Raw genomic sequence first — 13218 nt, 5'->3', positions numbered from 1 at the left:
GGTTCAGTTCCCGCTACGGGCATGTACCTCGGTTGCAGTTTGTCCCTGGCCGTGGTTGGTCATGCGGGTGGCAACCACTCGATGTGTCCCTTTCAGGTCAATGTTTCTCTCTTTCTCTCTCTCCCTCCCACTCTATCTGAACAAAAAATGGAAAAAAAAATAAAAAGAAGAAAAAAAAGGGTCCAGATGGGCCTGTAAGGCAGGACCTCCAACACTGCAGATTGAGTTCCCTCTCCAAAGTTTATCAAGGACCCCAGAGCCCAACCTTGCCCCTTCCTGGAGAGACAGAATGCTGATGGCAGACAGAGCCACATCTCTGCCCTGCAGAGGAGCATGAGGGGAGGCAGAGCTGCAGCAGCGGAGACAGGCATATTTCCACTAGCGGGTCTGTGACTTCTTCCCCACATGAGTGGCCCTGTGCTCTCTTTTTGTGGGATAGCAAGGATCTGAAGAGACCACCTAGCCTTCCGCAGATCTTCCTGATAGTAAAAATCACCCAGGAAGCTTATTAAAAATAGAGTCCTGGGCCCCACCCAAACCTTCTGAATTGACGCTCCAGGGAAGGTGCCTAAGGACTTGCATTTTAAACAGTGTCCCTCCCTGGTTCTCATCAAGCAAGTGTGGCACGAGCTGGAGGAATCCAGACACCTCATGCTATAGAAACACAAGCCAGCAGAAGGGAAGTGACTTGCTCAAGGTCACTGCAGTGTGGGAAATACTGCCTTTTTCCTTTTCCTTTCTTTGCCTCCTCTGTTGTAACACAGAATAACCTACGACAGAATGACTAAATCAAACAAACTGGTGTTCTTACATGAAGAGGGAAAATGTCAAGTGCAGGAGAGCAAATGCCAGGCTAAGTGTTACCCGTCAGGGGAAGTGTTTCCCTAGCTGGGAAGCAGGAAAGGAGAGGCCCCAAGGCTGGAAGGCTCTGAGCAGCCCCAGAGCCCAGGGGTGGCTGCGCAGGGAGCTGCACACCTCGGAGATCTTCTGGAATTGGTTGTTGGACTGGCTGCACTTCTCAGCTGTCTCCAGAGCAACTTTATAGTTATCCACAAATGCTTTGTACACGCCAAGCTGGCTGGCCTGCAGGAAGGAGAGAGGAGAGAGAGAGGAGGGCAGGAGTGGGGTGGGGAGAGAGGATTAATGAATGGATGAAAGTTTAACCAGAGCACCTGAAGCTCCCTTAGCATTCAGAACCTCTAACTGAGCTCCAAAGGGCTAGTCGGGAACAGAAGGGAAAGGCAGGATGAGTATACTACGGTATCCCTTTGAACTTGACAGTTTCCATGGAAACTAGCTCAGCCAATAAGGTTAACAAGAGGGTACTGGGGATTAGGGGGAACAGGGTAGAGGGCCTTTGTTGGCATGCTACAAATTCAATCCATCAGCAGCATTTGGCTTTATTTAGCATCGGCAAGGTCTCTCAGGGTCTGAGGCCCCTTCATGTCTCACACCTCTTTCACGTCCTGGAATTACCGCAGCAGGGAGAGGGAAGAGTTGGGTGGGCATGTGCGGGTGTGGTCTGCTCAGTGCTCCATTCCCCATGCTAAGTGTGAGGCACAGCATTTAAAGGCACAGTCTCCACTTCCCTCAGCCTCCAAGGAGCCAGAGGCCCTGCCTCACCCCACATCTGCATGTCACTCCGAACCTAACACAACGCTTTTCATGATTCATGACCACATGGAGCCTTATGTCCTCTGGGAGGCAGGACAGGTGTCAACATCCCTTTCTGTAAAAGAGGAAACTGAGGCACATTCCCTCAATTCCTCAAATATTCATGGGAGGCTTTCTCTGTGTTGTGCATATACATTCCCTCTTAAGGGAGCAAAGGGTGGAAATGTGAATTCACACTAATAAAATGCTATTGTATACTCATCAATCTGGCCAAAATTTAGAAGTCTGATGATATCAAGAATGTGGGAAAATAGCCCTGGCCGGTTTGGCTCAGCCGTTAAAGTGTCGTCCTGCGGACCAAAGGGTCTCGGGTTCAATTTCCAGTCATGGGCACATGCCTGTTCAGGGTCTTGCGGGAGGCAACCAATCGATGTGTCTCTCTCCCATTAATGTTTCTCTCTCCCCTTCCCTCCCTTCCACTCTGCCTAAAAATCAATGGAAAAATATCCTTGGAAGAGGATTAACAACAACAACAAAAAGAATGGGGGAAACAGAAACTTTTACAGATTGCTTGTGGGGGTGTAAATTAGTACCCCGACAAAGGTACTAATGCACCCTCCTGTCCCCTTTCCCACGAGAAGGATAAAGGCTGGACGCCCAGGTTGAAACACTACCCTCCCATCCCACTGCCTGAGCAGCAACACCAGCAAGTTTAAAAACAAATGTTGATTGGACTGCAAAATAAAGGATGATATCTATACTTACGTCCATTGAAAAAGTACATGCAATGCCATAAAAAGATATAGATATGCACTAAAAACACAAACTGCAGCCTAGAAGGCTACCCACAAAAAGGCAGCTGCTTGTAGGTTGAAGGGAAGGGCGAGAAGAGAGGGGAAGGGAGACTGCGCATCATCTGTAATGCTTTACTTTCTTGAAGAGTTCTGCCATAGCCCTGGCCGGGTGGCATGGAGCATCATCCCATGTACCAAAGGGTTGCAGGTTTGATTCTCGGACAGTGCACACACCTAATTGTGGGTTCGGTCCCTGTTCAGGGCATGTATGGGAGGCAATCCATCAGTGTTTCTCCTACATCAACGTTCTCTCTCTCTCTCTCTCTCTCTCTCTCTCCTTCAATTCCTCTCTTTCTAAAAATCAATTAAAAAAAAATATCCTTGGGTAAGGATCAAAAAAAAAGGTCTGCCCTGTATCTTCAGAGCTTCACATCTGTTAATTCTGGTAGGTGAGCAAACAGTTGTTAGCTACATTATTCTCTAGATTTTCTGGTTTAGGTTTTTTCCAATGACGAAGCAAGGAGGTTCAGCTGCGGGGCTTCCTCGGGGCTCCCACTAAAGTTCTGGGGACAGTGGCCTGCCCCTGAGCCTTACCCTGGACCACTCCATTTTTTGCAGAATCCTTGTGCTCCTCAAGGACCCAAAGAGGTGATGCCAGGGATCTGGAGCAGTCTGGGCAGAGACAGAGCCCAAAGAAGCCAGCAGTGGGGCCAGGAGAGCCAGAGGGAAGGTGAGAACCGGGTGCTTGCGGAGAAGCCAAGGTCAGAGCCATGCAGGTCTAAGCGCCCAAGCAGGCCAGACTTTTCACCCACAAAAAGTCTTGGGGAGGGGCAGGAAGAAATGGAGTTTGTTTCCTTCTGCAGGGGAATTACTGGCCCACTGGTGTCCCAAGCTACAGGGGGTGTGCTAGACAGTCGCTTCCTAAACCCAAGTGAAAACCACTGCTATTCTTCTTCCAGATATGCATTCTTCTGTCCCCTTTCCCACGAGAAAGGTAAGGGCTGGATGCCCAGTTTGGAACATACCTCCCAACCCACTGCCTAAGCAGTGGTCCTCAACCTTCCTAATGCCGCGACCCTTTAATGCAGTTCCTCATGTGGTGGTGACCCCCAACCATAAAATTATTTTCGTTGCTACTTCATAACTGTAATTTTGCTACTGTTATGTCTTAGGTGGCCCCTATGAAAGGGTCGTTCGACCCCCCAAAGGGGTCGTGACCCACAGGTTGAGAACCACTATAGCAGGAGGTGAACCAGAAACAGGAGCCCAGGCAGAAGGTCTGAATGCAGAAGTCACCGGCCATCCCAGACACTGTCACGCCCACGAGACACCCTCACCTACAGGGCCCAAGGCCCTGGCTGCCAGGCTAACTGGGAAGTAGATGTTGCTTGGAAACAGCCGCTTAGCACTGGGGTGATCTCATAAAACAAACAGCAGAGATGCTAATTCCCTTCTCTCCGTGATGGATAATCAAATACCCGGAGACCAGAGGAAAAGAAACTGCCTCCAGATGCCTGGCTTGCCCCGGCTCACCCGGGCCCTCCCGAGCCTACAGCCCCAGGGGCTTCAGATCTGTTCATGATGCTGGGGGAGGGAAGTTGGGGAGCACGTTCATGACCGGGCCCATGGAGCTGGGACCAGAATGGGAGACCCTGGTGACGGCAGGGTCCAAGTGACAAAGAGACAGCCTGTCCACTGTCCTCTGGGGTATGTACCTCCCACCTTCTGGTTTGGTCTCTCCTGCCCTCCTGAAGAGAGGCTGCCCCAAGCCAATCAGCTCAGGTTCCGGGGACCAGGCCAGAGTGAAGACTGGTGTTCACCATCCCTGAACTGGGGCGAGTACTCTAGGGCTGCCAGAACCAGTAGCGTGGAATTCCCTTGCAAGAACACCCTCTGGGGTGCCTCTTCCTAATAATATTAATAATAATAACAGTAAGAATAACAACAGTAGTCATGATAATGGCTAACTATTGAATATTTACTAATTTACTATGTTCCAGGCACTTTTCAGGCAGTCCTCACAAGAATCCAATGAGATAGATACTTTTATTATCGTCATGTTTACAGATGAGGAACCCAAGTCACAGAGAGGTTGGGTAAGTTGCCTAAAGTTACAGGTTTAATCTGTGGCAGAACCCAGATTCACACCCAGCTGTGACCGGGTTCTAGAAGCTATGCTTGTCCCTACAACACTGCTGGTCTCTCAGGACACAGACCTCGCACCCTGCCATGTCTCCCTCAATGCCCTTCCAAGTTCTCCCCAGTCTCAGAGTACTCGTTCACGCCCGCCCTCCCTCCCTCCCTCCTTCATTCATTCATTTCTCACTGGGCTGGTTCTGGAGAGCTAATGATGAAGCAAATACAATCTGCCTTCCAAGAGCTTATGGTTTTGGGGAGAGTGTTCTCCGAGGGATAACGGTAGGGGCTGCGGAAGGCTTCTCCAAGGAGGTCACTTCTAAGCTGGGTACTGACCAGGAGATGGGAAAGGACATTTCAGGCAGCAGAGCCACGAGTACAGAGAGGTCAGCAGTGCCTGCAGTGTGAACTGAGAACAGGAAGTTCTGTGTCAGGGGCACAGAGGGTGGGAGAGGCAGCAGCCAGCGGTCAGGTGTGGACAGAGGGTGGCCTCGGAAGGGTCTCCTCAGCCATTCCTCGGAGCCTGGTCTTCACCCGATTAACTGGCAAGGGAGCCACGGAAGGGATTTAAGCAGGGCAGCAGTGAGGCCTGGTCAGGAGTTTAGATAACTCCCCAGCTGGCAGGTAGATGTGGGGGTGGATGGGGGGGCCCGAGGCAGGAGGCACTCATGAGGCTACAGCCGTGGCCCAGGTGAGGGCCCCAGAACTGGTAGACGGAAGCAGGTGGCGTGAGCATTAAAGAAGTGGACTCTAGGGGTTGTAAAAGTGGGGGAGGGGTGGGGGAGGGCAAAGGTGAGCCTAAGGGAGTCACAGAAGGATGCAAGATGGGGTGGTGGCAGCACCCACTGAGGCAGAGGCTGGGAGAAGAGCCAAGAACGTCAGACAATGAGTCCAGTTTTGTACATGCTGAGTGCAAAGCCCTGGAGTAGCCAAGCAGGAGTTTTGCCCAGTGCGAGGAAAGTAGAAGCCTGTGCACCCAACCAGCCCCACCACTGCGGGGGAGGAGAGGTGCTGCTCCCTGCCCCCGCCATTCACACCTGACAACAATGGCCACTGACTCCCTTCCCCACTTGGGAGAGCCCAGGGGAGAGCCAGGTGGGGTGCCCTGTGGGTCTGACCTGAGGGTCCTCCAGGGGACACAGCTAGGGGAGAAGGTGTCACCGAAGCCCTGGGAACTAGAAGACCTCTGTCAGCCTTTCCCAACACTAAGCCTCCACATCAAGGCTACCCCCTCCGGCCTCTTCCCTCCCCGGCAGTGGGGGGCGGGCAGGGATCCCAGTGCTTTCTGCTCCGGGGCCTTAGGAGCAGATCTGACAGCTGACAGTCTCCCAACCTCCCAACCGATTGCTTCACTTCAGATGATTGCTCCATTTCAGGCGTCACTTCCGACATGGCGCTGAAGTGTGGCAAATGCCTGAGGTCTCCGGTGAGCAGTCCCCGCCCATCCACCGGGGACATGCCCCTTAGCCAGCGGAGGGACCTGAAACCCAGCAGGGGAGAGAAACAGTGTCCTGCCAGGAGCACCTATGCCCGTCTCCAGCATCCCTAGAACACTCTAGGCTTCCCAGGGGAGGCCGGAAGTCCAGGCACTAGGCCCAGGCTTTCCTCCAGGACTCGGAAACCTTCAAGGAGACCAGCAGGCTGGCGCTGTCTGGTCCTTACCCACGCCCGCAGCTCCCCTGAGGCCCCGGGTAAGGACCCTCGACCACGGGACACTCACCAGCTTCTGGAAGAGGTGGCCCATGGTGACCTGGCTGTCCCACTGCTGCACCTTGGGGCAGAGGTTGTCGTAGAACTCCTTGTGGATTTCATAGATGTCCTGGATCTTGTAGAAGATGGTCTCGATCTGCTGGATGGTGAGCACAGGCTGCGAGGTGGTGGCTGTGGCCTTCAGGGGTTTCATGGGCTGGCAGAGAGGAGGAAAAGAGAGCAGGCACATGAACCAGGGTCAGCAGGCCCGGGGCACTGACTGGCCCTTCCTGCTGCCTGAGTTCTGCCTAGACGAGGCCAGGTTGGCAGGGCCCCTGAAGTGTGTGTGGTTCCGATCAAGTAGCTGCGGTCACAGGCGCCAATGCGCGAGGACGGGGAACGTGACAGCTGGAGTCTGGCCCAGCAGCCCTGCCAGGCCCAAGGGGTGGAACCAGCACACACCTCCCCACCCCTCACCCCCAGAAGAGGTCCCGGCCACCAGCCTGTACTAGGTTTGCTTTTTGGTTTAATAGGATCTAAGTCTTTCTTCCACGATGGCCTTACGCTCTCAGGAATCGGCTCTCTTGTCGCACTTCAGTGAATAAAACGTGACTCTAGGACTTAGGAATAGAGTCTTCTTTTAGAGAGAGAGGAAAGGAGAGACAAAACATTGATGTGAGAGAGATACATCAACTGGCTGCCTCCTGCGCGCCCCCTAGTGGGGATCAAGCCCTTAACCCGAGCATGTGCCTGACCGGGAATCGAACTGGGACCTCTCAGTCTATGGGACGACGCTCAGTCCACTGAGCCACACCGGTCAGGGTAGGGACTAGAATCTTAAAGAGACCCAAGACCAGTCTCAGCTGCACTGATATTTCATGTTCCCATCACGTGACACAGAGACAGCGAACAGGGGGCACACATGCCGCTGCCCCACTTCCTGTGCCTGTGGCAGACACTGCTAAGTGATCACGATAATCTTCCTCACTGAGCCTGGCTGTGGTCTCTGACTCTCTCTCAATGCCAAGGTTGACGTGCAAAATGAAACCCATGTGTCATCTCTGACGCTCCACGGCCTGAAGGTGGAGAGGGTGAGACGACAGGCAATAGCTCAGGCCCGTCCCCCAGCAAGGGCTGGGGTCTGAAGACATCACCTTCACACCCAGCGGTAGCACTGTAGGGTGCTGGGGCATGGGTGCTTTTCTTCAGTGTGATTTTCTGTATTTTCTAAATCACCTTAAATGAGTAAACATTCATTTTATAATCAGGCTAAAAAGGTATTAAAAATCATAGCTGAAACCAAAAAAAAAAAAACCTGATCCTGAAGGATAAAGAGCTCCTTTTCGGTTGACCTTCCTTCAGCCCAAAGGTCACTGTACCCCAAAGGCCCTCTAGGAGACAGGGTCAGGAAACCTGCCCCAGAGAGAAGGCTACGAGGGCGGGTATGTTTACTGGAAGAGAGAAGCCTACGTCACACACAGGGCTGATGTGTAGAAAGAGGCCCCTGACCAAGTCTGGGTCACTCTGGAGACCCAGGGACAGCAGGACGTTATGAGGGCAAGCGTAGACTCCCTGGAGCTGTCCCCACTGTCACAGGGTTAGGTAGTGAGCTTTTCAACAAGATGAGCATTCTAGCAGGAAGCAGGCCACTCAGTGCTGGACTGGAGGGAGCACCCACACTGAGGGGGCCCGCAGTTGTCCCTGGAGCACTCTGAGAGGTGACCGCCAGCTCCAGCGGCCACAGCAGCCACACTCCCAGCCAAGCTTCACTCCATCCTCCCATCGTCTCACCCCGACGGTGGCAGAGCCCAAGTATGATCACAAGAGGAAGTCCCATCTACTCAAACACCCGGCAGTTCTCCAACTTCTGGCTCCCTCGTCCTCCCAGCTCTAAAAACGTCCAGACATGATGAAAAAAACAAGAAAAAGCAGAAGGCCTGCTTCTGACCCTCTCAGTGCTGAAACCAACAAACCCTGAATGTCCAGTCCAGCTCTTTGCTGGGGAAGAAGGATGAGGGTGCAAGCCAGGCAGTGTGGGTCTGAGTTTCAACTCTCCCACTTAATAGCTGTGGGCAAGGCCCTTAGCATCTCTGGGCTTTAGCAGCCTCATTTATAAAACTGGGATAATATTACCTTCTCAAGAACACTGATGGGAAGATGAAAAGCCATTATTTATATGAAATATCGAGTAGGTACCTGGTACACAGAAGGCAATAAAAAACGTTAGCTGCTACTATTATTACTCACCTCAAAAATAATGTGCTAAGTGCCTAACAATGTGAGGTTGGACTGGGGTGGGGGGTTTGGAGGGGTGGTGTTTGTGATTCACAAATCACTGGCCCCATGGAGCCTCCCGTCTGGTAGGGGAGACAGACAAAACACAAGGAAATAATCAAACACATGATCACACATACAGGCAATGAGGAAGTAAGAAAGGATGTCCTGAGCCAGGTGCTGAAATGGGAGCGCACAGGCAAAGGGGATGTATTCAGGCAGACGTCCTCAGTGCCCCGTCCTGAGGCAGGAACAGGCGTGTGAGTGACGGGCTGGAATGAAGCCAGTGAGCCTGTGTGCAGCAGGCCTGGGGGAGGAGGGGCCCTGAAGCAGGGCTGGAGGGGAGGGCAGCGGCCAGATCACGCAGGGGAAGGAATGCGGCTTTGACCTGGCTTTCCCTGGAGAGATCTAACCAGGGGAGTGCTGGGGTCCAGTTTTCTTTTCAGGAGATTATTTTTATGACTCATGATCCTTGCTCTGGAGAATGCTATACTCTATTTGGGTAAACTGGACCAACACGAATGAAACACCTTGGTGGACAAGGCAAGATAAGGTACTGTATGACTTGGACTGTAAATACCAACTGGTTTGGCCTCAAAGTTGTGCTGATGCAACTCAGAGGGCTTCCCAGAGGAGGTGACAGGAACAGGCCTTGAAGGTTGGGAAGATCTGAGCAGGTGGAGGGGTGAGGCCTGGGAAGCATGCCCAGCAGGGAAACAGCCAGGAGCCAAGAAAAAAGGAACACTGGCCCTGGCCGGTTTGGCTCAGCGGTTAGACCATCCACCTGCGGTCCGGAGAGACCCGGGTTCGGTTCCCGCTAAGGGCATGTGCCTCGGTTGCAGTTTGTCCCCGGCCCTGGTTGGTCGTGCGGGTGGCAGCCACTCGATGTGTCCCTTTCACGTCGATGTTTCTCTCTCTCTCTCTTCCTCTCTCTCCCTCCCACTCTATCTGTGCAAAAAATGTCCTCGGGTGAGGATTAAAAAAAAAAAAAAAAAAAAGGAACACTGTCCTCTCAAGCCCAGGTGGGTGGCTACACGCAGCTTCATGGCTCCTAGTGATCCAGAGCTGGCTCTCAGGATCACTGGCATAATGTATCCTCATTACTTCTACCCAGGAGCCAGTGGAAGGCCGAAGTCATCACTGAGTCCTAGAGCCACTAGTCCCTGTCCCTGTCATGGTGCACTCTCCAGGGAATAAAGGAAACAGGGAGAGAACAGGCCTGGGAAAGCCAAGGAGTCAGGGTTTCTCAGAAGCTGCTGGGGAAGCACTCATGTCTGCCCACACCGGGACAAGACACAACTGCTCTGCTTCCTTCTAAACTTCCCACTCTGTCCGCAAAAGGGGAAGAAATGGGTGCTCACCAGCAGCGAGTCACACAGACGGCCTGCACTTGGGCATCAGATGGCTCTCAGGACAAGGCTGGGACCTCTGGTCTTAGCCTTGCTTATACTTGGCGGGGGGCGGGGACTGGGTGTGTACCCCTGCCAGGCCGGACACCCTTGAGGGCAGTTATTTTTTTATCTGGTGCAGCCCTGAGTACAGGTCTTCGGTGCTTTGCGTGGCAGGCAGGGCGACCTGGCACTGCTCCTCTGCCAGAGAGCTAGCCTGCCAGTCACCCCTCTGTCCTCCAGAGGGCTGGGGTGGGCTCTCCAGGTTATCAGGGGAGAAAGGGATTCTTACAGAGGACCCCGAGGGACCTCAGGGCCAACCCAGGCTCTCCATTTCCCACGAAGTCAGGCCAGGCTGTTCTAACTCCTAGTAGGTTGTCACACTGACGTCTGCTCTGCTCTCCAGCAACCTGCCTTTTGAAACGGGAAAGAAACAGATCCACTTCCTCTACCTCTGCCTCGTATTCCAGAATCCTGGAGGATGCCAGGCAAGGCCTGTTTACCAACCATCACCTCAACCGCCTGCTCCCTGGGGCCCAGGGCAGGACGGTATCATTAACCCATCTCACAGGTAAGGAACCTGAGCACAGTGGGCCTAGGAACCACAGAGCAAATGGCCAGAATGAGCCTGAGAGAGGGCCAGCTGTGGCCTGGTGCTGGGAGGTGCTGTAGGTGATGGTGCTGCCAGGCGCAGTATCCAGCTCATTACTGGGGGGAGGGGTGGAGATGCAGAATTAAGTGCATTTGGTTTGTCTCCTTTCCTCCACCCCCCACCTCAGCCCAGGCTCTCAGGCCCACTCCACTTGTAATCTGAGCCCACCAGGAACCTGGAGGATTCCAGATGACCAAGCTTTGCCCAGCCAGCAACCCAGGGGGGAGGAACAGAGGCTCCTTGTGGCATCCCTGCCTGTGCCGGTGTGTCTACACTGTCTTAGGTATACACACCTAGCTTCGGCATATCAGGAAGTGTTAAGCTGAGAACAATCAAACCCGTTAGAAGCAGAGCTGTGGAGGTGGGGGTGGGGTGATGAGAACATCTGGGCGTGGGAGGGGGAGGGAGCTCAGAGAGGACAGGTTTTCTTCTCCTCTGAGCCCCTTTGTCAGATCACCCCAAAAAGCAAAGGGCTTAGCTACTAGGTAGTTGAGAAGGGAGGGCTCTCAGCTCAAGGAGGCGGGGAAGAGGGCTTGACTCTATTTCTGAGGCTTAACGTGTGAGGCGTGGCTACGGAGCGTCCCGCCTCCTCTTCCTGGAGCTCTCCAGCCACAGATCAGGCCTCGCCCCTGGTCCCTCCCTCTTTGACCTCTGCTCAAGAAAGAACCAATCACGGGCCCAGGATGAGAGCAAGCTGCGAGGGAGGGTGGGGCCTCAGCCTCACCAGCTTTGCCTTTGGGGCATCACCTCTTAGAATAGGCCAGGCAGGCAGGGAGGGAGAGCGTTGGCCCAATGACAGAGAAGAAATGAGAACATGGGCCTCCCTTCCTTCAGGGAAAGAGTGCTGATGGAGACAAACATGCCCTAACCTGCATTCTCTCCCGCCACGGAGAAAATACAGTATCAGCTAACATCTGGCCTCTTTTCTAAGGGCTTCTGGTACAAACTCATATAATCCTCACAACACCCCTAACACAGGGGAAAGTTGTCCTCAATGTCTTCTTAGGTTCTGTGACTTTGTTTGTTTGTTTTTATTTTAGTTTTTCATCCTCACCCGAGGACATTTTTGCATTTATCTTCAGATAGAGCAGAAGGGAGAGAGGGAGGAAGAGAGAGAGAAACATCGATGTGAGAGAGACACACAGAGCGGTTGCCACCCCAACTGGGGCCGGGGACACACTGCAACTGAGGTATGTGCCCTTAGTGGGAATTGAACCTGGGACTCTCTGGTCCGCGGGCCGACGCTCTAACCGCTAAGCCAAACCGGCCAGGGTTTATTTTTTTAACTCCTCACCCAAGGATACCTTTCTATTTATCATCAGATAGAGTGGGAGGGAGAAAGAGAGAGTGACAGAGAGAAACATTAATGTGATAGAGCCACCTTGATTGGTCACCTCCCGCACAACCCGACCAGGACCAGGGACACTGCAACCGAGGTACGTGCCCCTGGCCGGAATCAAACCTGGGACTCATTGGTCTGCGAGCTGACACTCTAACTGCTGAGCCAAACTGGCCAGGGCAGTTCTGTGACTTTTTTTTTTTTTTATCCTCACCCGAGGACATTTTTCCATTTTTTGTACAGATAGAGTGGGAGGGAGAGAGAGGAAGAGAGAGAGAGAAACATCGACGTGAAAGGGACACATCGAGTGGCTGCCACCCGCACGACCAACCAGGGCCGGGACAAACTGCAACCGAGGTACATGCCCTTAGCGGGAACCGAACCCAGGTCTCTCCAGACCGCAGGCCGATGCTCTAACCGCTGAGCCAAACTGGCCAGGGCAGTTCTGTGACTTTAAGTGAAACAAATTTTACCATAGGCTTATTGATATAAACAAGAGTTAAGCTTCTAGGGCATCTCATCAACATTATAACAAGGACCCGCTGTACTAATAATAGCATAGCCAGTTTGCAGGTGGAGAAAATGAGGCACAAACCTGCTGAAGGCCTAGAGTTCGTAAGTGGTCAAGTGAGAACTCAAAGCAGGACCCCTTTTCCTTTGCTTGAACTCCTTTCAAATATGCCTCCTGTTAGTAATGACAGCCACACCCCCTGATTTTGATACAGTAATTCAGTTTATAAGGTGTATTTCACATGTATCGAACTGGTCACCTGCCTGTCTTCCTTCCTTCCTAGTTAATATGTGAGTGCCTAAGCACTGTACTAGGTCCCAAAAAGGATCACCTGGTCCTCTCAACCCCATGAAGAGAAGGTAATGGTATCATTCTTATCCTCATACGAGGAAACTGAGGCTCAAGGAGGTTATGCATGACATGCCCAAAGCCAGTGGTTTTCAAACCCTACAACACATGTGAAAAATAACATGGACCAGTATATACATATACACATACACATATACACACCAAACCACACGTTTCATGAAACAGTACTTATTAAGTGGTACATCCTGATATTTTCTTTCTCGTTTGTATTTAAATGCTGGTTCAATCCACTAATGGTCAAGGCACACAGTATGTAAAAAAGTATACAGTAAGTCTGCTATTAACAGCACAGTCTTGCCCTAGTTCCTCATTTATCTGCCACACTGACCCTCACTTGAAAATATTACTGTGCATTCCAATAAACTCCAGGTGAGATTTACCACAAACTCAGTCCAGTGTGTTACAAAGTATCTACACATTTCAATAGTTATTCCCTGGATAGTAAGTGCCAC

General features: G+C 52.4%; 1 protein-coding gene across 4 annotated transcripts in view; it reads right to left on the bottom strand.

Moving 5' to 3' along the window:
• Positions 1 to 13218, bottom strand: part of ABR (ABR activator of RhoGEF and GTPase) — a 188509-nt gene that overhangs the window by 60826 nt on the left and 114465 nt on the right. For all 4 annotated transcript variants that reach the window (XM_036267646.1, XM_036267648.1, XM_036267650.1 and 1 more), the window contains 2 exons: positions 6265 to 6450; positions 976 to 1083 (listed from right to left, as the gene is read on the bottom strand). In XM_036267646.1, the coding sequence (XP_036123539.1) occupies positions 976 to 1083; positions 6265 to 6450 (294 nt within the window). The remainder of the gene's footprint in view (positions 1 to 975; positions 1084 to 6264; positions 6451 to 13218) is intronic.

Source organism: Molossus molossus, unplaced genomic scaffold, assembly GCF_014108415.1.
Source record: "Molossus molossus isolate mMolMol1 unplaced genomic scaffold, mMolMol1.p scaffold_m16_p_19, whole genome shotgun sequence".
Taxonomy (NCBI): domain Eukaryota; kingdom Metazoa; phylum Chordata; class Mammalia; order Chiroptera; family Molossidae; genus Molossus; species Molossus molossus.
This window is presented reverse-complemented; position numbering and strand designations above follow the sequence as displayed.